This window comes from Acanthisitta chloris, unplaced genomic scaffold (genome assembly GCF_000695815.1).
Source record: "Acanthisitta chloris isolate BGI_N310 unplaced genomic scaffold, ASM69581v1 scaffold16090, whole genome shotgun sequence".
Classification (NCBI taxonomy): domain Eukaryota; kingdom Metazoa; phylum Chordata; class Aves; order Passeriformes; family Acanthisittidae; genus Acanthisitta; species Acanthisitta chloris.
The window spans coordinates 18,797-38,554 of record NW_008650066.1 but is presented as its reverse complement, the minus strand read 5'-3'; the positions used below and the strand labels follow the sequence as shown (position 1 = coordinate 38,554).

The window sequence follows — 19,758 nt, the reverse complement described above, 5'->3', positions numbered from 1 at the left end:
CTGCTGAGCTTTGCAAATCCACCTGGAAACTGAGCAGTTGTTTGAAACTGCGGGACATGGACAGAGTTTGTACTGGGAGACTGTAAGAGAGAACAGTCCTACCTGATCTGGGAGACTGGGAACAGCATTTTGAAGGTGGTTGTGGTGTGGAAAATCTGCAGTTAGAGCTAATTTCCACTTCATTCTCACTGCTTCTGTTTTCCCCTGGTTCTAGAGTTGGCCAGAGAGGGGCTGGACTTTCTGCTACCATCGCTAGAAGTGAGCATGAGATTTCAGAGATCATCGATGGGCTCTCGGAGCAGGAGGTGAGGCTCTTGTCTGTGCTTTGCTGTAGAAGCACAGCCAATAAATATCCTGTTACTGGCAGTGAAATGCCTTTCTTTTTTGGTAAGAGAAACCTCTTGGGGGTGGTTTGAGAGAATCTGTGAAGTTTGACATGAAAAACATCTTACAAATATTCTTCTTTCGTGGGTTTTGCTTTCTAATTCTATCAGTTCTAGATTGTTCTCATGCGGCTGTTCATTGCAGGCTTGCTGCAATCTCGTTTTTTACAACTGTAATAAACATCTGAAAACTTCCTAAACCCTTCACCATTTGAGTGTCTCATCATTTGTGACACTTTCCTTTAGCTGATTGTGTAATATTCCTTGGGATAGTGACAACGACAAGAATTAAGATGTAGCAAGGAGTTGTTTCAGTCAAACTGTGAATGTGTCCTGTGGTGGAGCTTTGAGTTGTGTCATTCAAGAACTGTGCACATTAGTAGCAACTTTGTGTTCTTTACTTTTTCTCTTCTTCTTTGCCTGTAGAACAACGAGAAGCAAATGCGTCAACTTTCTGTCATCCCTCCCATGATGTTCGACGCAGAGCAGAGACGAGTCAAGTTCATTAACATGAATGGGCTGATGGAGGATCCCATGAAAGTTTATAAAGACAGGCAGTTCATGAATGTCTGGACTGACCATGAGAAGGAGATTTTTAAGGAAAAGTAATGAGATTTCCTTTACTTTATGTGTATTACATTGAAATGATAGTAAACAGCTGCTAAATCAGCTCTGATAAAACAGCCAAATCAGCAATGCTGAAGTTTTTTTGTGCAGGAATATTTGGTAGTGTTCTCAGCTGGATCCAACAAATACTGCAAGAGTTCTAGACTTACTTTTTGACTGAGTAGGCTCACAGGCAATTAGTCTTTAAATAAGAAATTCTCTCAAAAGTACTTGAGTTCCATGTTAAGATTAGAATGAGAAGAGTGAATATATGATCTCATTAAATCAGCTAACAGCTAATTTTAAGTGTTTAGTTCTAAATTTGCACAGTTTGAAAATTGGGCTGAAAATTGGGCTTTTTAGGCTACTTTCAGCCATGTAAATGCAAGCCTTCTGATGGGACAGATTGTTTGGAAAACTGATTTGCTTATTTGCTCATGGATTATGTTGTTAAACTCACCTAATTTTTGCTTTGTAAAAGGTTTGTCCAGCATCCCAAGAACTTTGGTCTGATTGCTTCCTACCTGGAACGAAAGGTAAGACATTTTTTAATATAAGTTGAGCCTAGGGTGACATCCCTAACTTTCCAAATGTGAGTCATTTATCCCAGCAGCATTTTTTCCTCCTGGAAAAAAAAAAAGAGCTCCAAAACAAGTTACTGCTTTGACAGGATTTTATGAGTTGATCAGTAACACAGTCAGTGCATGCAAACACCTGCCAGAAGTTAGTGAAATGACACTATTGACAAGGATCAAAGCCAATGGCATTTCATTCAGTTTGGCTATTTTTCTGTTGAAGCAGGTGAGGTGTAACTATCTCACTGCTTAGATAAGGACATCGTTGTCTCTGCTGAGCTGGTGTGCTAACCCACAGAGCTCTTGCCACCACCTTTCAGGTCTGTGGGATCCTACTGCTGGCTCAGATTTTGGAGCTAATTTTAGTCTTTAGAACCTGATTTTGCAGAGCTGATATAAGGAGTAATGGAGAATTAGGATTTGTTAAGACTTAAAACAGAATCTTGAATCCATACAGCTCCTGTGATCAAGGGAGGCTTGAAAACTTGCAGATTGGCTTGTGTAGGTGAAATCATGCAGACTCAAGTAGCTGAGGGGTAATGTAAATACATGAAACTTGTGTTTGACACTGTAATTTTATTCATAGTTGTCTTGTTATATTTGTGCATGAATTCACTGATAGTTTTATTTTAGTTAGGGCTGAATAGTTCTCAGTGAACTCAAATACTAAAAACATATTTTTTCAGTAGGAGTAAAGCCTATTTCTTCTGCTTTTTCACTTCAGAATGTTCCTGACTGTGTATTATATTATTATTTGACCAAGAAAAATGAAAATTACAAAGCCCTTGTGCGAAGGAATTATGGTAAACGCAGAGGAAGAAATCAGGTACCTTCAGTTTTCACTTGGGAATTTTTGTATAGTTCCATATTTACACCTCACTGTCTGATCTGTCAAGTATACCACATGCATGGGGAGGAGGAAAATAATTATTCACCCTTTGCTGCATTTATGCTCTTTTTAAATGTAAGTAATCCTGACCTCAAGGCTGTTCTTGGTTAGTTTCTTTTCAATTCTGTACAGTATCTCCTTCCTTTGTACATTTCTGACTTGCTTTAATATGACAATTCATTTTATTTGAGGACTCTGCCATAGACATTGAAGTTAAATCCATCATTAAATCCCATGTCGAAGCCACCAGAAATTAGGTTTAGCATGTGACTTGCAGTGGAAAATATATAATCACTTCATAATGTCAATGTTTGTCAAAAAGCAGAGATTAATAGTGATCTTTATTTGGTGGTCAGGCTCAAAGTCAAACTGGAACTTGGTAGCGAGAAGAAAGAGCCCAATTTAATACATGCAAATAAAAAATTGTGCTGATTCAGGAAGTATTTGGTTGGAAGTATTTGGAGAGGGAATGAACAGCATATTATGTACCAGAAGCATAGAAATCCATGTGCTGAGCTGCCAGGGTAATGTGGGGGTTGGAGAACAATAAAAATAAGAAACTTTGGGACCACACAAAATTACACTTCAGGGTATGTGAGTTCTCTTTTCCAATTCTGCAAGTTTTCTGAGAGTCCCACTAATGTTTTGTTGGGGTTTTTTTGCATAAAATTGTTGCAAACAGCCTCAGCTGATCAATTGCTCCTGTTCAGTAGGAACAGCCATTGGGTTGTGCTCCTGTTGGGCTGTTGTACTTAGACCTTTTGAGTATGGTCTGGAGTTCCACGAGAAGAGTCATCACAGGAGGTTTATGTGTCTGTACCCCACAGACTGTGGGTTACTTAGGATAAAGTCATTGTCACTGTGCACAGGATTTAGTCAGAGCTTCTGCTCTGGCTAATTGTGAACTAATGTGATGGGGGAAAGTCCTGGAAACAGCCTGTTATTCTGCCAGGACTTCTGTTAGGTTTTCTAAGCCAAAAGATGCTTTTTAATAGAAGTGCATTGGTGTGTGACTCGTGCTGGGGAAGGGTTGCACTTTGTCTGGATGGGTGGCAAATGCAAAGAAGATGGAAATAAGGTTGTCCAAGGTGTGGACCATGGCTGTGGGCACTGACCACAGACAGTACTGCCTTTGGAAGTGGCTCTCAGTTTGTTACTCCACTATGAAATGAGGTTGGTGTGATCATAGGAAGTGTCACATGGTGAGTGATATCTTTGCCCTGTGCTGTTCTTGTGCAGCTGCTCTAAGGGGTGAGAAGACAGAACTGGCTTAGCTGTAGTGCAGTGTAACTGGAAGTTTGGAGATATTCAGGAGTTCCTAACTGTGTATTTAAATATCTTTCAACATTATTGGACTTTAGGATATTGGAAATGGTAGAATTCAAAATTTGGATGGATTTCTCAATGCGTAAATGGTTTGCTTTCCTTGGATAAAATATATCAGCTGGCAGGATTTTAATTCCAGCCTTAGACACAAGGCATGGATTGGTGAATTTAGCACACTCTGAAAGAGAACCCAAGGTGCTCTGCCTGACTTTGGAACTGCTCCTGTGAATCTGACTTACATGTGGGTAACTAAATGTGAAAGTTGGAACACTGTAAGTTCATTCAACTCAGATGACTTGTTTTTTGAATTTTAGCAGAGTTGTAGGTCTTAATTTCTAGTTTTCCATCCACATTAGATACTACAACAGATCCCTAAACTTTGGGCAACTGCTAGTCAGGCTTAAAGTGTGCTCTGTTAAGGATGAGGTGAGTGTCAGACTTCGTAGGCCTGGAGAGGGTTGAGGTGTACTGGTAAACTCAAGGAAATACCCTAACCCTTCAAAATGGGAAATTTTACCATTTCTGGAGATTTAAATTCAGAATGGAATTCTGAAAAATTATATTTGTCTGTCTTAATTTTATTAATGATTAGTTAGCAACACCTACAACAGCTAGAAGGGAAGAATTGAGAGGGTTGAGCTGCCTTGCATGCCAGAACTTTTATCTTAGAGTTGCAGAATGCAGCTCACCCCCTTCCCCCTCCTGCTCCCCAGCTTTGTTTGAAGCTGATATTTTTCATATCTCTTGAGTAGCAACTTGAAACTTACTTGCTGATTGGCAAACACAAGTCATAGAAGATTTATGATGTGCTCCAGGATGAGCTTATGCCAATAACAGGTGCTTCAGCTTGAACTCTTAATAGTTCATGTCTTTTTGTAAATATAGGCAAGCAAGTGCAATATTGCAGTGAAGATATTAATCACAGTAACCACGTTGAAATCCTTCAGAGAATATAGAGAGCACAACTTGGCTCAGGTTTCAGTGTGAGGCTTTCAGTCCAGAGAAGCTGAATGCTGGATTAAGGATGTCAGGAGAAGAGATATAAGGCTAATTAAATTCTGATATGTTTTTGTCCTCATATAGGTTTAGAAGGGACTTTATAAAATGCTTTTCCAGAATGTCACAGAGGTGACTAAACAAGTGCATCTTAAGCTGCAGTTAAGTCACCCTGAAGCCTTCTCTTTTCCAAGCAGAACATTAAAAATTTTCTCAGCTTTTCCTCATAGGAGAGGTGCTCCATCCCTCCAGTCAACTTGGTGAGACTGGAGCTGGTTGCCCAGAGAAGCTGGGACTGCCCCATCCATACCCATTGGATGGAGCTCTGAGCAACCTGGTCTGATGGGAAGTGTCTCTGCCCATGGCAGAAGGGTTGGAACTAGACAATCCTTAACGTCCCTAGAGGTAGCACTTAGTGCCATGTTCTAGTAACCATGGTAGGGTTGGACTTGATGATCCTGGAGGTCTTTTCCAACCTGGCTGATTCTATGATTCTGTGAAATGAAGTGGAAGTTTAGCTTTAGCTTCACCATCCCTGGAAGTGTTCTAGGCCAGGTCAGATGGAGCTTGGAGCAGCCTGGACTAGTGGAAGGTGTCCCTGCAGGACAGAGGGTTTGGAATTAGATGACCTTTAAGGTCCTTCCAACCCAAAGCATTCTATGATTATAGAAAACACTACAAATAACTCCTTGCAAGGTTTCCTCCAGTGAAGTTTCTCATGGAATTTGACAGCAAAGCAGTGCCCAGTGCTGACTGTGTTTCTGGAGCTGCCTGCTCAGCCCAGGAGTGCATGGTGAGCTCTGTGCCTGGGCAGCAGGTGCTCAGGGCCAGTGATGTGACTAGACAGAAATTTGCCGTATGCGCGTGCGGCCGACGGCCCCAGCGCGAGGGGATTACCTCTGGTGACTCCAGGGAGATTAGAAGGTTGTGTGTGACAGGGGCAGCACTGCTGCAGCAGCTTAAGTGGCAGAATGACACAATTTCCTGGAATAAACACGTTGCTGGGTCAGGCAGGCTGTGCTGCCGGGGTGGGCTCTGTCCTGTGAGCCGTGCCCGGGGTAAAGGCTGTGCTTGCCTGGGCACTCAGAGCTGTGCCCAGCAGATGAATGTGCAGGTACGTCGCTGACCGAGGCCTCCACTGCTTTAAGGTTTGTGTTTAACCTGCACTTGACCTATGGATTATGCATGTTCAATAAATTCACTGGGAAACAGAACCCTGGTATTTACTGAGCGTGGTGATGTTAGCCAGGCAAGAACAGCATTTTCAGCAGCTGCTTTGTAAATAGATTAAATGTGAAAATGTAAAATGCAAATTCTCTCTTTTTGATTTGGAAAGTTTTCTACTGAAAATGCAGTTTTTAACTCTTTGCCTTCGAGGCCAATCTGCCTAGCACAGTGGAAAGAAGTGTCTTACCCTGTGTCTGACATCTTGCTTGAAGGAAGTTTTGGCACAATCAGGTAATGCCAAATGCTGGTAATTTGCAGCAAGATGGTAGTGGTTAGTGTTGGGAGTTTCTGCTCCAGTTCACGTTATTAAAATGTCAAAAACAAGTCCTTTTTGTGACTGTTTCCAGCCTTGGTTTTGCCAGGGAAACAGTGACACCTGCTGCTGCTCTCAGAGGGAGGTTGGTTCCTCAATAAGGAAGAAAAGCCTGTTTTAAGGGATTTTTCAGTGCTTTGTAAAATCTGAGTTACTGAAGCCCCAGAACAGCAATTCTGTAGTTCTGTCCTTGTCTTTCCAGGAATCACCAAGTGTGCTCAGGGTGTCTGTTTCCTGCCAGCACGGTGCTGACTGTGCTTGTAAAACTGATCTCAGTATAGGCATTAGTTCTTTGTGGGTATTTTGAGGCTTTAAAAATAATTCTAGGCTTTCATTTTCTTTCTGTAAATTCACTGGAAATGTAAATCTAAAATTCCCGACCCAATTTTTGGAACAATTTTATTTCTTATTTGCTAATGACAGTTTCGAGAAGGTGACTTAGAGTTGGTCATGATTTTTCAGGCTACAAAACCATCTGCTTCCAAGTTGTAAGCTATCAGGTTCCACTCTTTTAACATGCACAGTGTTAAAAATAAAACGTGAGAGGAGGAACACCCTCACTACGTTGGTCAGAGCTCCCTGAGCACTTTTCAAGTGTAGCTGTTCATTTTTGCTGTGGCACACGACACGTATTTCTTGTACATGATCAACTCTGCTCACATTGCAGAAGCAACTTGTGCTTCCATGGCATTTATAAGACAAAATATCCTATCAGAGTGGGGCAGAGAAAATAAATTGAGAGATGCTGAGGATATACAGTTAATATAGAGAAACTGGACATACTGTGGCAAAAGGAACTTGTGAAGTCTGGGAGATAATTCCTGGAGTGTTGAGTTTGTTCTTCTTTGAGGGTGCAAAGAGGTGTCACAGCTTTTGGCAGAGGTGTTTCACTGTTATGTTGGTCACTGTGCAGTGGCTGTAGCAACATGTTATCAGGTGGGAGGTAAGGCAGTGTCAGTGTCTGTGCTGCTCTGAGGACAAGTTGCTGCACCTTTGGTCAAGTTATCATCTAAATCCCATTTCATTTCAGCAACAGATTGCTCGTCCTTCTCAAGAAGAAAAGGTAGAAGAAAAGGTAGAAGAGGAAAAATCAGACAAATCAGAGAAAAAAGAGGAGGAAAAGAAAGATGAGGAGGAGAAGGATGAGAAGGAGGAATCTAAGTAAGTGTATATGTACTGAAATGCATTAATTCACCCTAGACTGCAGGTTTCTGCAAAGATCAGAACAGGATTTGCATTAGCCTGACAGTGAAATCTGGACTGAGAGCTCTGTGTAGGTTAGGCTTTGTGCATTCAACAGTTCTTTTTGGGCACACAAATTTCTCTGTCTTGCTGAGCTGATCAGACAGGTGAAAAAAGCAATGGGATTATTTTCTTGCACATGGAATGATTTCCATATCTTGTTGGTTTGGGCTTTTTTCATGTGTTCTAGCACAGTGTTCATATTTTCTTTGAAGATGGTAATACCATGTATCTGTGGTATTCTATAGCAACTTGAAGTTGCAAGAAGTAAATGAATTCTTACTAAGAATCAGTAAATTCACCCTAAATGTCTCTTGGGTTGGTGGAATTTGGTTTGTGGGGTTTGTCCATGGATATTCAGCAATATCTGCCCACATTGGCTCTCTGAATATGACTCAATTTTATTTTGCCTCTTCCCAGAGAGAATACCAAAGAAAAGGACAAAACTGAAGTAGCCCCAGAGGAAACAGAGGAAAGGGAACAGACTGCTCCTCGGGGCCGAAAAACTGCCAACAGCCAAGGGCGGCGTAAGGGCAGGATCACCAGATCCATGACAAATGAAGCTGCACAAGCAAATGCTGCTGCAGCTGCAGCCACTGAAGAACCACCACCACCTCTTCCACCCCCTCCAGAACCTTGTGAGTAGCATTTATAGGACACCTGGAGACCCATCTGGTCCCTGACACGAGGCTGTTTTCTGGGCACGCAGTGCACTTTGGTTTATCTCTTTAGTTTTGCATCTTTATTCTTAGGCTGGTTATAATTTTGTGACTGTGTGGTACTGTTAAACTTCACAAGTGTAACTTCATGAATAGTGTATGTGTGATCAGATGAGTGTTAGAACCATGTGAGGGGTTGAAAAAGGCAGTTCAGCCTTTCTGTGATAACCACCTTTTCTCTTTGCAGGTTGGTGATGGGTCTGTGGTGCCTGTGACACACATTGACTTAACAGGCTGCAGCTCACAGAGGATATTGTTAAATAAGTTGGCCTGATATTTGAGTACTTCAGGGAGTTTCATAAGCTGAAATAGATCTTAGTTGTTGTTTCTGCATTAGATGACAAGAGGCTTTTTAAAAATGAAATGTTACTTTCCTGGCTCATATGAGTAAAAAAAAACCTCTGAGTGCATTTTGGAAAGGGCTGACCTAATTTGTGCTGCCACAGAAATCCCAGCAAACAGAATACCTTGTGGCTAGTAAATAATTATCTAGGATGGCAGGGCAGGTTTTTTTCCTTGCAGTGCTCTGCTCCAGCAAAATTTGTTGCTCCTTGTGCTTCAGCTGGGGAGTTCCAGGCAGCTGCTGTCCTAGAGCTTGTATCAGCTCTTCTGTTGCTCAGATATTCTGAATATGCTAAGGAACAGAGTAAGTAGGCAAATTAGTTCTTGTATAACTGTAAACATCAGAGATTCTGTTGAACATTCTTGCTCAGTTGTTTGTCAGCAGCTACGCTGAGGTGATGGTGAGGTTTGATTTGGGGTTTTTCTAAACCATTCTTGCACGGTTTTTGGGAAAATCCCAAATAGCTTTCCAGTGGACCAGATACTTTATCATGTCCTGCTTTTATTGGTTGTTAATGGAAGTTGTTGCAGGGTCTGTGTTGCATGTTGTGTGTCATGGCAGATTTTCTGGAAGGGAAATGGAGGCTGGAGCAGCTCTGTCCATTCAGAAATTTAAACAGGATGATAGAAAATCTAGAGGAGTGAATGAGAAGTATTTTGCCTTGAATCATACTTAGTTTTGTGTTTGGTTTTACTTACTGGTTTTTTTTTGTTTTTCTGTTAATTTTCTCCATGTGTCCAGCTGGAGACTCAGGGAATACAAGAACAGTAGATTTCTTGACAACCACTAAGCAATAACTAACCATTCCAGTCCTTTCCACAGCAGTCAGTGCCACAGGACTGAACTAGCTTGTAGCATGTTGGATTGCTGCTTTTAGCAGCTGATGGTAATTATTGACATTTTAAATAAAATTGTAGTGATAACAATATCCAAGGTACTTACAAGTTGTCCTTTACAGACAGTTGTTAGTCATAATTTTGGAGCAGAATAGTTTTGAGCAGTTTCTCTGCTGAGACTGTGGTGGTTTCTTCTGTGCCTGTGACTGGGTTTAATGGAGATTGACTCGATCTCTGACAAGAGAAGCTTTCCCAAGTGACTTGAACAGGCCACAGTGTAAATAAATTTGTTGACTGTGTGATGCATAATTGGTGCCATAATGGTGAATCCTGATCTTTTCTCTGATCAGTGTCTTTGTTTCTCTTGCAGCTTCTACAGAGCCTGTGGAGACATCTCGCTGGACAGAAGAAGAAATGGAAGTTGCTAAGAAAGGTAAACCTTGTAAAGCTTCTGATTTCCTTCTGAATATTTGCATTTACAGAATGCCAAGAGTTTACTGAATTACTGAATAAAAGTGCTGTGTTTTTATTTTTGGAAGACTGCACTGAATGAATCATTTGAAATTGCTATTGGCCCAAATAATTTTTGAGACTCACGTTGACCTTTCATATGGGCTGCTTAGACCTGTATAATGCTGTACTTGGTCCACAGAAGACTGTGGAGCACATGAAGGTGTGTTTGTTCTGCAAATCCTCAAAGTAACTCAAAGTTTGTAAGTGACAACAATTTCTTTGGTATAAGACAGTCTTAACAGAACAGCTAATGTGGTTTATAACTTGTCTATTCCCCTGGCAGATACTGTCACTATAAATTCTATGCACAAAGTGAATATTTTTGCAGAAGTGTCACATATTAGCAGCAGCAAAGAGTTAAGTTGAAGCCTTCACAAAGTCAGGTGGACACAGCTTTTCTTCATAAGTAGTTACCAAATGCATTGCTATGGTTCTCTTAAGGACAGCAATATTTCTTTATCTTATCTTCCCACAGGCATTGTTATTCTATTTATTTGGGTTTGGATAGCTGAGTTATTTATCATAGTAAATATTGGTTCTTGCATGTTTGACCAGGTCTAGTGGAACATGGACGGAACTGGGCAGCGATTGCCAAAATGGTTGGGACGAAAAGCGAAGCTCAGTGTAAGAACTTCTACTTCAACTATAAAAGGAGACATAACCTGGACAGCCTCCTTCAACAGCATAAACAGAAGGTGAGTGCAGTGGCCATGGAATATTTTGCAGGGGAAAACTTGGCATCTCGCTGAAGTCATTCATCACAGTAGAATGCTGTGTGCTGGAATGCTCTAAATACAGTGTTATCCTAGTCTTCTCTCACTGAGGAATCTTAGAATCAACTGGGCTGGAAGAGACCTCAAGGATCATGGAGTAGACCATGGCACTAAGTGCCACATCCAGTCTCAGCTTGAAAACCTCCAGGGATGGTGAATCCACCACCTCCCTGGGCAGCACATTCCAATGCTTGAGCACTCTCTCCCTAAAAAATCTCTTCCTAATATCCAACCTAATCCTCCCCTGGCAGAGCTTGAGTCTGTGCCCTCTTGTCCTGCTGCTGGTTGCCTGGGAGAAGAGACCAACCCCCACCTGACTCCAACCTCCTGTCAGGGAGTTGCAGAGGGTGAGAAGGTCTCCCCTGAGCCTCCTCTTCTCCAGGCTGAACACCCCCAGCTCCCTCAGCCTCTCCTCATGGCCCTTGTGCTCCAGTCCCTTCACCAGCCTCATTGCTCTGCTCTGGACATCAATGAGCATCAATGTCTGTTTGCTGCAGTAGTTCTGTTGTCCTTCAAGCATACCATGAGACAATGGTTTGGTTCCCAAACTTTTTTTTGACCAGGAGCAGCAAATGCTGCCCGGACATTAAAAGAATGTCCCCTTGAGAAGGTCTGTGCTAAACAGAGATGCTCTGTCTTTCATTTCAAGCTGACTGGTAATGGAGAATGCATGGAAAAGGCAACAAGATTGGCAGATTTTCAGTGCATTGTCCATGCTGTGTCTTTCCAGTCTTCACGAAGGCCCCGTGAGGAGAGAGACGTGTCGCAGTGTGAGAGTGTGGCTTCAACTGTCTCAGCTCAGGAGGATGAAGATATTGAAGCATCTAATGAAGAAGAGAATCCAGAAGACAGTGAAGGTAACTTTTCTGAGAAGGAAACGTGTGTGCACAGAAAGGAGCCTGTGTTTTGTGCCAGTTATATGCTCAGAAAGCTGTATTTGACTTCATGATTAGTCCTCAAATGATTCTTTCAGTTGGGTTTTGGCAATTTGAACTCACTGGAGGGAAAAGCATTTTTAGTATTGAGCAGCCTGAAGATGTTATTCCTTAGTACTTTGATTATGTTGTCATCAAAAGTGTTGAAACAAGTTGAATCAAATATATGTCGTCATTGCCAGTTGATAGTCTCAACAAAGCTGCAGACAAGCAAAATCAAGTGGCGTTTTTGTGTTGTGGATTTTTTGTGGTATATATTTGTTGGTTGCAAGTGCTGTTAATTACAGGCACTCAACATCGCTGAGTCTTGGCTGATCTTTTGTGGAGTGATAAGCAATAGAATTTGCAAACAATTGATGAGAAAAAATGACTAAGTGTTGGGGATTTGGTGTTTTGGTTGTTGGTGTTTTGTAGTTGCTCTGTGTGTGTAACTCAGCAAATTGTCTATTTCTATAGTAAGTCAAAACAAATTGTTTTGCAGGTGAGTGGGTTAAATTGATGAATCCTTATTGCATCCAGTGTGTTACATATTAAGGTTGAACCTTTATGCCAAAACATTTCTTCCCCAGGTGCTGAAAACAGTTCTGATACAGAAAGTGCTCCATCTCCAACCCCAGCAGAACCTGCTAAACCAAGTGAAGAAACTCCATCTGAGAGTGCTGCTACAAAATCAACCACTGAGGCCCCAGCAGAGCAAGAATCTGCCATTAAACCTGCAGCCAGCACATCTCCCTCCTTAACAGCCCAAAGTGTATCAACAGCTGAAACTCAGAACCCTGAGCCACAGGTTAAGGAAGAAATCAACAACGAGGCAGAAGAGCCCATGGAGGTTGACAGCAGAAGTCATCCAGCTGAAGCTAAGCCTGTGATTACTCTGCCAGTTCATACCAAAGTAGAACCTGTAGAGACTGAAATGAGGCTGCCAGAGAATATTCAAGTGAAAATAGAGAGTGATACCAAAGAGAGAGAGATGGAGAAACCCAAGGAAAAGTCAGAACCAGAGGAAATGGACTACAGTCTGTCTCAACAAGTTAATACAGCAAGACAAGAATCCCATTCGGATAACGATTCCAGTGCCACGTGCAGTGCTGATGAGGAGGTTGATGGAGAACCTGACAGACAAGGGTGAGTTCAGTTGTTTGGCATTCAAATACTGCCATCATTAAGAAACCGTTTAAAAAGTAAAATGTAAATGCCACATCTATTCATTAAGAACCTCAACTGTGACTCTGTCGTTGCATCTGTACTGAAGTTCTTTGCTTTGGTTTTGTCAGTTTGTTGCTTTTACATGATAGTTAGAACAAATTTGTACATTCAGATATAGATTTAGAAGATCTTTTATAGTGATTTGGTTAGTATGGAATAGTGTATGGGCTCTCCATTTCCTTTCGTGAAAAGCTGTTTGATGTAGCATCAAAAATTTGGAGATGGAAGTGTTTTAATTGATTTTGGCTCTCAGAAACTCAATTTAGGAGAATATGTCCAAAACTCCTTGAATTTGTCAAGAAAAACAGCCTGAATGTATCTTTTAGTAGGAGACAGAACTTGCTTCAAGAAAAGAAGTATAAGGGCATAAAATATTGGTATTTTTTGTTGCCTTTTAACATTGGATGTTTATTTGCTTGTATGATCTCCAGAGTCCTGTACAGCTACTGTCATTGAGCCACAGCACATCAATCAGACCTGAATCTCTTGAAGGTTATTAATAGTACAGTAGTGGGATTATTTCTCACTCTTACCAGTCAGTGTCCATAAATGAATGTGCAATTGTCCTGAGAAATAGATAACCTCCTTCTCCAAAGTGTCTTCTTGCAAACTTTCTTGTTCCTGGGAACTTAGAATCATAGAATCAACAGGGTTGGAAAAGACTTCCAAGATCATCAAGTCCAACCCTACCGTGGTCACTAGACCATGGCACTAAGTGCCACATCCAGTCTCAGCTTGAAAACCTCCAGGGATGGTGAATCCACCACCTCCCTGGGCAGCACATTCCAATGCCTGAGCACTCTCTCTGTAAAAAAATCTCATCCTAATATCCAGCCTAAACCTCCCCTGGCAGAGCTTGAGTCTGTGCCCTAACTTGGCCCTGAACACTGTGGATAGCCCACAGGAGTATATAGGGCTTTAAACAGACAATGTGTTTGGAACCATTTTTCCTTTGGGGATGGCTGACACCACTGGTGATATCTGAAGTCTTTCACTGTTCAGTTGGTGCAGTTCCTGTGTGACCACAGTGCAGCACTGCAGCCAATGCCTCCTCCCTCTCAGTGGTCTTAATATACACACAGCAGCAGGGATAGATGTTAAATGTCAAAAGTATCCAGTGTCAGGTAGTGCATGTGGGCTTTGGGAGAGTGCAGGTGATGGTGTTTCTGCACTCTGTTGCTTCTTCACACCTCATCTTTCCACTAATGTCTTAGCCCTCCATGTGAAATTATTCTGTTGTAGGCTACTGTTTATTTTCTGTGGGCCAAATATATGTAGTGCTTCTGTTCCACTGTGTTTATCCAAAGCAGCTTTATAAAGAAGGTTGCATTGTTGCAGCACTGCATACATATATTTCTGATGTGGGAGATTCTAACACTTATTTTGGTATTTCTATGTATTACGAAGATAAAGCAGCAACTCTTCTCTGTTTTACTAGATGTGCCGTGGGCAAAACAAAACACAATGCTGATTTTTCAGCTATTTGTCCAATCTGTTACATGTGTTGATTTCTTGAAGTTGAGAGTTTTGCCTGTAAATTTTTGAAGATGTTTAATCTTGGTCCTTTTGGTGATATTTTTCCCTTTTATCTTCCCAGTATCTTCAGCAGAGAGTCAAAGCCTTCACTGTTAAATCCCACTGGATCAATACTGGTATCATCCACAATAAAGCAAGGGCAGATGGACCTGCAACAGCTTCACCACCGAGCTGCTGTCATCCCCCCTATGGTATGGGGAGTTTTCAGTGCTACTGGGAGGAGTATTTGTTGTCCCTAAAACTAGCCATAACACTAAAGCAGCAGCAAAATAAAAACACGAAACAAATGAAGAAATATATCATTTGCTTTATTATCATATTTTTGAGAGGGAAAGTAGGTCAAGTACAACCAAATACACAAGTACTAGCTTAAAAACAAGTGTGGAGCTTTTGAAACACTCAGACTGCAGCCACTGCGGTGGGGGCAGAGAGCAAGGCAGTTCCTTCAGTGCCTGTCTTGCTGTCCCTGATGTTGTTGCCTCCCTGTCCCTGCAGGTTTCCTGCAGCCCCTGCACTGTTCCCGTTGGCACTCCAGTGAGTGGTTATGCTCTGTACCAGCGGCACATCAAGGCCATGCACGAGTCAGCACTGCTGGAGGAGCAGCGCCAGAGGCAGGAGCAGCTGGACATGGAGTACCGGAGTGCTGTGAGCCCTTGTGGCACTTCCAAGAGCCCTAATGTTGAGTGGGAAGGTAGGTGTGTTCCCATCTGCCCTGCAGTAGCCCTGTGGTTTGTCTCTGTGTTACACTGCTGCCTCATGGAAGAATGAAAGTTGAGTGTGTTGTTGCTTTCTGATGGTGTTTGACTGAAGGAAGCTGTTAGCTGGAGAGATCCTGCTGCAGTTAGTGTTGTCACATTCGTACCTGATGAGCAGAGTAGGCCCTCTGGTAAACCTGTGCTGTAAATTGGACCTTTTGACTCCCCGTTTCTAACCCAGTGTGCTTCTCTTTCAATCTTCACAGGAAAACCAGTGGCCTATATGCCTTATGCTGAGGTCAAGAGAATAGAACAGGAAGCACAAGTGCAAAATACAGCAACAAGGTCAGCATCACCATACAGGTTATCTCCCAGAGAAGTCAACAAAGCCTCTCCCCAGCCTGAGGTGAACGCAGCTCGCTACAGTGTCCCACCAGGTAAAGATTCTGCTATGGGTCAGTGATACCTTGTCCTCCTGTGAACTGGGTCTGATGTGGGATCAAATTATTCTCTAAACACTTCGTGAATTGATAGAAGAAAAATAGTTTTCTGTGTGTGCATGTAAAGAGGTGCTCAGTATTTTTCTAGCTCCAGTGAGGTTATGTTTTTGTTCTTTCTGGCTGCATCAGCTGCCTAACATACTTTATTAAGCAAATGAGATGATCTGAAAAGTGTTAGAACAGCACAGGGATGAAGTCGTCAAGAGTTTTTCATCTTGATACAAGTACTGTTGTGTTCGTGGTTGGCCTTTCTTGTGAAGGGGGAGTTGGAGAAAAGAGAAAGCTGCTGCTGTCCTTGGCATTAGTTTCTGACTGTAATTGCTCTGTATTATAGTCTGGATGTCCTATAAAACAGTGAAAGAACTGACAAATCTGAATTCTGAAACTTGGGTTGTTGCTTGTCCCTTCTAATGTCATGTTAAGACAAGACACAATCAGGGGAACTCAGATTATACTTGACTCAGTTGCTTTCCATCTAGAGAAGAATTTGCTTTAAAAACAGGAATATAACAAAACCTTGGCCATAGTGACTTTCAGAGCTGCAAATACAGCGAAGTGGCTTTTGGGTATGGAGAGGCAATTCCCATTAGAGATGGTCAGATGAACTGTGGTACTTGTGTTTGTTTCTAACAGCTCATAGAGCTCACACCCCCCAATGTTTAATGCACAATTTCCCCCTGCAGTTCTCCAGCCAGCACCTCACCAAGTGATAACCAACATACCTGAAGGAGTTCGCCTGCCAACAACCAGACCCACCAGACCACCACCACCACTCATTCCATCCTCCAAAACAAGTGTGCCATCAGAGAAACCTTCCTTCATCATGGGAGGCTCCATCTCACAAGTAAGAGAAGTACTATTTGAAAATCTGTGGTGCATCATTTTTTTTGCCCTTTCTTCAGCCTTCAACTTCTTGTACTTAGTTGTGGATTCAAGCATTAACCTTGAAGACCTATTTGTACATAACACCTCTAACTGTACAGGAATTGGAGGTGGCTTAGAAATAGAACATGTTGCAATTAATTGTATTTAGGGGCATGGTTGAGGTGTCCAGCTTACGTGAAGCTCCAAACTCTCAGTGACACACTCCTGGTGTCCTTCAAGATAGGATCATAGTGGCTTTAACATTCTCTTTTAAACAGAGATGTGAATCTTCATTCCAGAAACAAGACTTAACATATAATATATTTGGTGTTTCAGGGAACACCTGGCACTTACTTAACATCCCACAGTCAAGCTTCCTACGCCCAAGAAACTGCAAAGCCATCAGTGGGTTCTATATCCCTTGGGCTGCCAAGGCAGCAGGAGTCAGCCAAATCTGGTAAGAAAAGCAAAGCTGCCATGTGTTTTATATAGACAATTTAATGACTCATAATTAAAGAAAAGAAAAAAGAAAGTCAACCTTTTTTCTTTTTCTTCTCCTGAATAGCTTCCCTGCCCTATATCAAGCAGGAAGAATTCTCTCCCAGAAGCCAGAATTCCCAACCTGAGGGGCTCCTGGTCAGGGCACAACACGAGAGTGTGGTTCGAGGTAAAGAAAGTCACACAGGTTAAGAAACTCTGTCAGAGCCTGAGGAAACTGAGAGAATTAACTTCTAGAGCTCCAACTGCTGAAGTGATATTTTAAAGTATTCTATGATTATATAAGGATCACAAGATTATAGGACTAATCTGTTCCCAGTTTTCCAAGGCGTGTGTATTTGTAGCTAGCTCCTCCTGCCTGTAAAAATACTGTTTTCAAGGCATGACAGTTTCAAAACCAAGTTGTTCACTGGAGCATATGCAGAGCAATACATGTGAAATATCCAAATACAGCAAAAGAAAAGAAACTAAATACCATGAATTCATGCTGTAAAAGACTTGAAGTCTGTCAAGGACTATGTTAAAAGAGGGAATAGCCTAACTGTCTCAAAAACATGCTGTTAAACTGAAATCTGCCCTCTGTTTTAGTGTAAACTAACAGTTATCACTAAAGTTTTTAGTTATTTCAAAGAGTGGCTCTTGACTTTAATTCTGCTATTTATCAAGATGTTTTATTGTCTCACATCAGGTACCACAATGATACAGGAGGGAAGTATAACACGAGGAACTCCAACCAATAAAGTTTCAGTTGAGACCATTCCTTCTTTGAGAGGCTCCATAACTCAGGTATTTTTCCCTTTGCTGAAGAGGCTGGAACAAAACCCATTTAAACTATCACTGTGAATGTATTTGCATGTCTGAAGAAGTAAGTTAATATCACAGGGAAGGAACTGCCTTGAATAAAGAACTTTTAATATCATCAGATATTCAAATCCCACTGGTGCTGAAGTCAGCACTGCCATGATTTCATCTTCATGTATATTAGTCTTCAGACTTTTAAATGAAACCACCAGAGCCTTTGGTAGACCCTACTGAAGGCTTATTAGCAACTAACAGAAAACAGCATCACACCTGAGTTCAGATATTAAAACCAGCTGTAACCAGCCTTGTGCAGATGCTATTTAAAGCCAAAAAGGTAAATGAAGCCCTTTCATCTCAGCATTTTTTAAATGCTACTGTTTTGGTTGATTTGGGGTCCTTAGAGTTGTGCTCTGAGAAGGGAAGGTTTCATTTCTATCCAAAGAAATGGCACCATAAGCATGTGGTATGTTATCTCCCCCCAGAATGGTATTGTGGAGTAAATGTTCTATGTTGTGAAATACTCTGGTCATATTGTCCTTCCTATTCTTCCTCCTGGTACAAGGTAGCAAATTGCCTACAAAATAACCTTACTCATATTTAGGTGAAGTGTCTTATAAATAGAGGCAGAAGTTGAAGCCCGTACTGCTTGATACAGTGATTGGTTTTATAAATAGAAAACATTCTGTGGGTTTGGGGTTGGTTGTGTTTTTTTCCTGTGTTCTGAGTCACACTTGCTGGATTTAAACACAGGGTACCCCAGCTCTGTCCCAGTCTGGCATCGCGGCCGACGCGCTGCTGAAGGGAACCATCACCCGCCTGGCCACAGAAGACAGCAGCCCAGAGAAGTGCAGAGAGGAAGCTTCAGCCAAAGGCCATGTTATTTATGAAGGCAAAAGTGGGCATATTTTATCCTATGATGGTGAGTGTTTGGATATTGGACCTGATCAAAGTCAAGGCTGCAGCAGGTTGTGCTTTTATAAGCTACAGCTGATGTGTGTCTGCTCCCAGGTGGATGGGTGGAAACTTCAGTCACTGGGCTGCTGGTTTTGAGGGTGTGAGAATTAAAGTGAGGCAGGAACTGTGTCTGTGTTCTGGAGAGTCTCCTACACTATGTGCTTAAAATACAGTTAAACTGTTCCTTTGCCATTTATTTCCTATTTGTCATGGAATGTTTTGACCCTGAAGGGTTAAACAACCAAGTGTAAAATGATCCACATTAACAGTGAATGTGTCATTTAGCTTAGAATTTCACTTGAAATCTTGATAACTGAGTGACTGAACAAATACAGTTTTTGACAAACCGTGAAGGATGTTTGTAAGATTGAGATTTAATGTTACAAATATTGAAGGTGTGTTAAAATATTCATGGCCTGTGGTCTCATTAATGAAACATTCATGTGTCCTTTTTTTTATTGTCCACATTTCCTAACCACACTCTTGTACACTTTGTTAGCTATTAAAAATGTCCGTGAAGGAACAAGGAGTCCAAGAACTGCTCATGAAATTGGTTTAAAGAGAACCTATGATACAATGGAAGGAAATATAAAGCAAGGGATGTCACTGAGGGAGTCTCCAGTGTCTGCACCTCTGGAAGGTAAAAACTGGCTCTTACAGGATGGTTTGTTGTTTATATAATCCTTTTGCATTGATGTAAGAGTAGAGTTATGTTATGGAGCAGGCTAAAAGAGAGGTTAAATGAAAATCTTGCCCTGCTAACCAAACCCACACAATAACACTGCACTTAGTGTACTGACACAGGAATGGAGTAGATACTAGTTCTCCTTTTGGTTTTGCTGCTGTGTTCCCATAACTGTAGCTACTTCAGGTGCCACTTACTCCTCTCGGCACATCTGACACATGGAACTGACTCTGCACAGTCCCAGCAGGTCATGGAGAGCTCAAACACCACTGAGTCACAGCAGCACAGACTCCCTGGCACACCCATTAGCTAAACATTGGTCTCAGCCGTGGCAGAGTCACTT

General features: G+C 41.8%; 1 protein-coding gene across 2 annotated transcripts in view; it reads left to right on the top strand.

The window, feature by feature from the left end:
- NCOR1 (nuclear receptor corepressor 1) overlaps positions 1-19,758 on the top strand; it is a 45,352-nt gene that overhangs the window by 13,578 nt on the left and 12,016 nt on the right. Inside the window, exons 10-27 of one of the 2 annotated variants that reach the window (XM_009083582.1) lie at positions 215-305; positions 810-988; positions 1,471-1,525; positions 2,289-2,390; positions 7,346-7,476; positions 7,978-8,195; positions 9,826-9,888; positions 10,524-10,663; positions 11,472-11,598; positions 12,294-12,801; positions 14,480-14,609; positions 14,914-15,109; positions 16,297-16,457; positions 16,814-16,934; positions 17,043-17,144; positions 17,664-17,761; positions 18,527-18,695; positions 19,230-19,370. In XM_009083582.1, the coding sequence (XP_009081830.1) occupies positions 215-305; positions 810-988; positions 1,471-1,525; positions 2,289-2,390; positions 7,346-7,476; positions 7,978-8,195; positions 9,826-9,888; positions 10,524-10,663; positions 11,472-11,598; positions 12,294-12,801; positions 14,480-14,609; positions 14,914-15,109; positions 16,297-16,457; positions 16,814-16,934; positions 17,043-17,144; positions 17,664-17,761; positions 18,527-18,695; positions 19,230-19,370 (2,732 nt within the window). Of the gene's footprint in view, positions 1-214; positions 306-809; positions 989-1,470; positions 1,526-2,288; positions 2,391-7,345; positions 7,477-7,977; positions 8,196-9,825; positions 9,889-10,523; positions 10,664-11,471; positions 11,599-12,245; positions 12,802-14,479; positions 14,610-14,913; positions 15,110-16,296; positions 16,458-16,813; positions 16,935-17,042; positions 17,145-17,663; positions 17,762-18,526; positions 18,696-19,229; positions 19,371-19,758 lie in introns of both variants that reach the window. The other variant, XM_009083590.1, reaches the window with a different exon arrangement.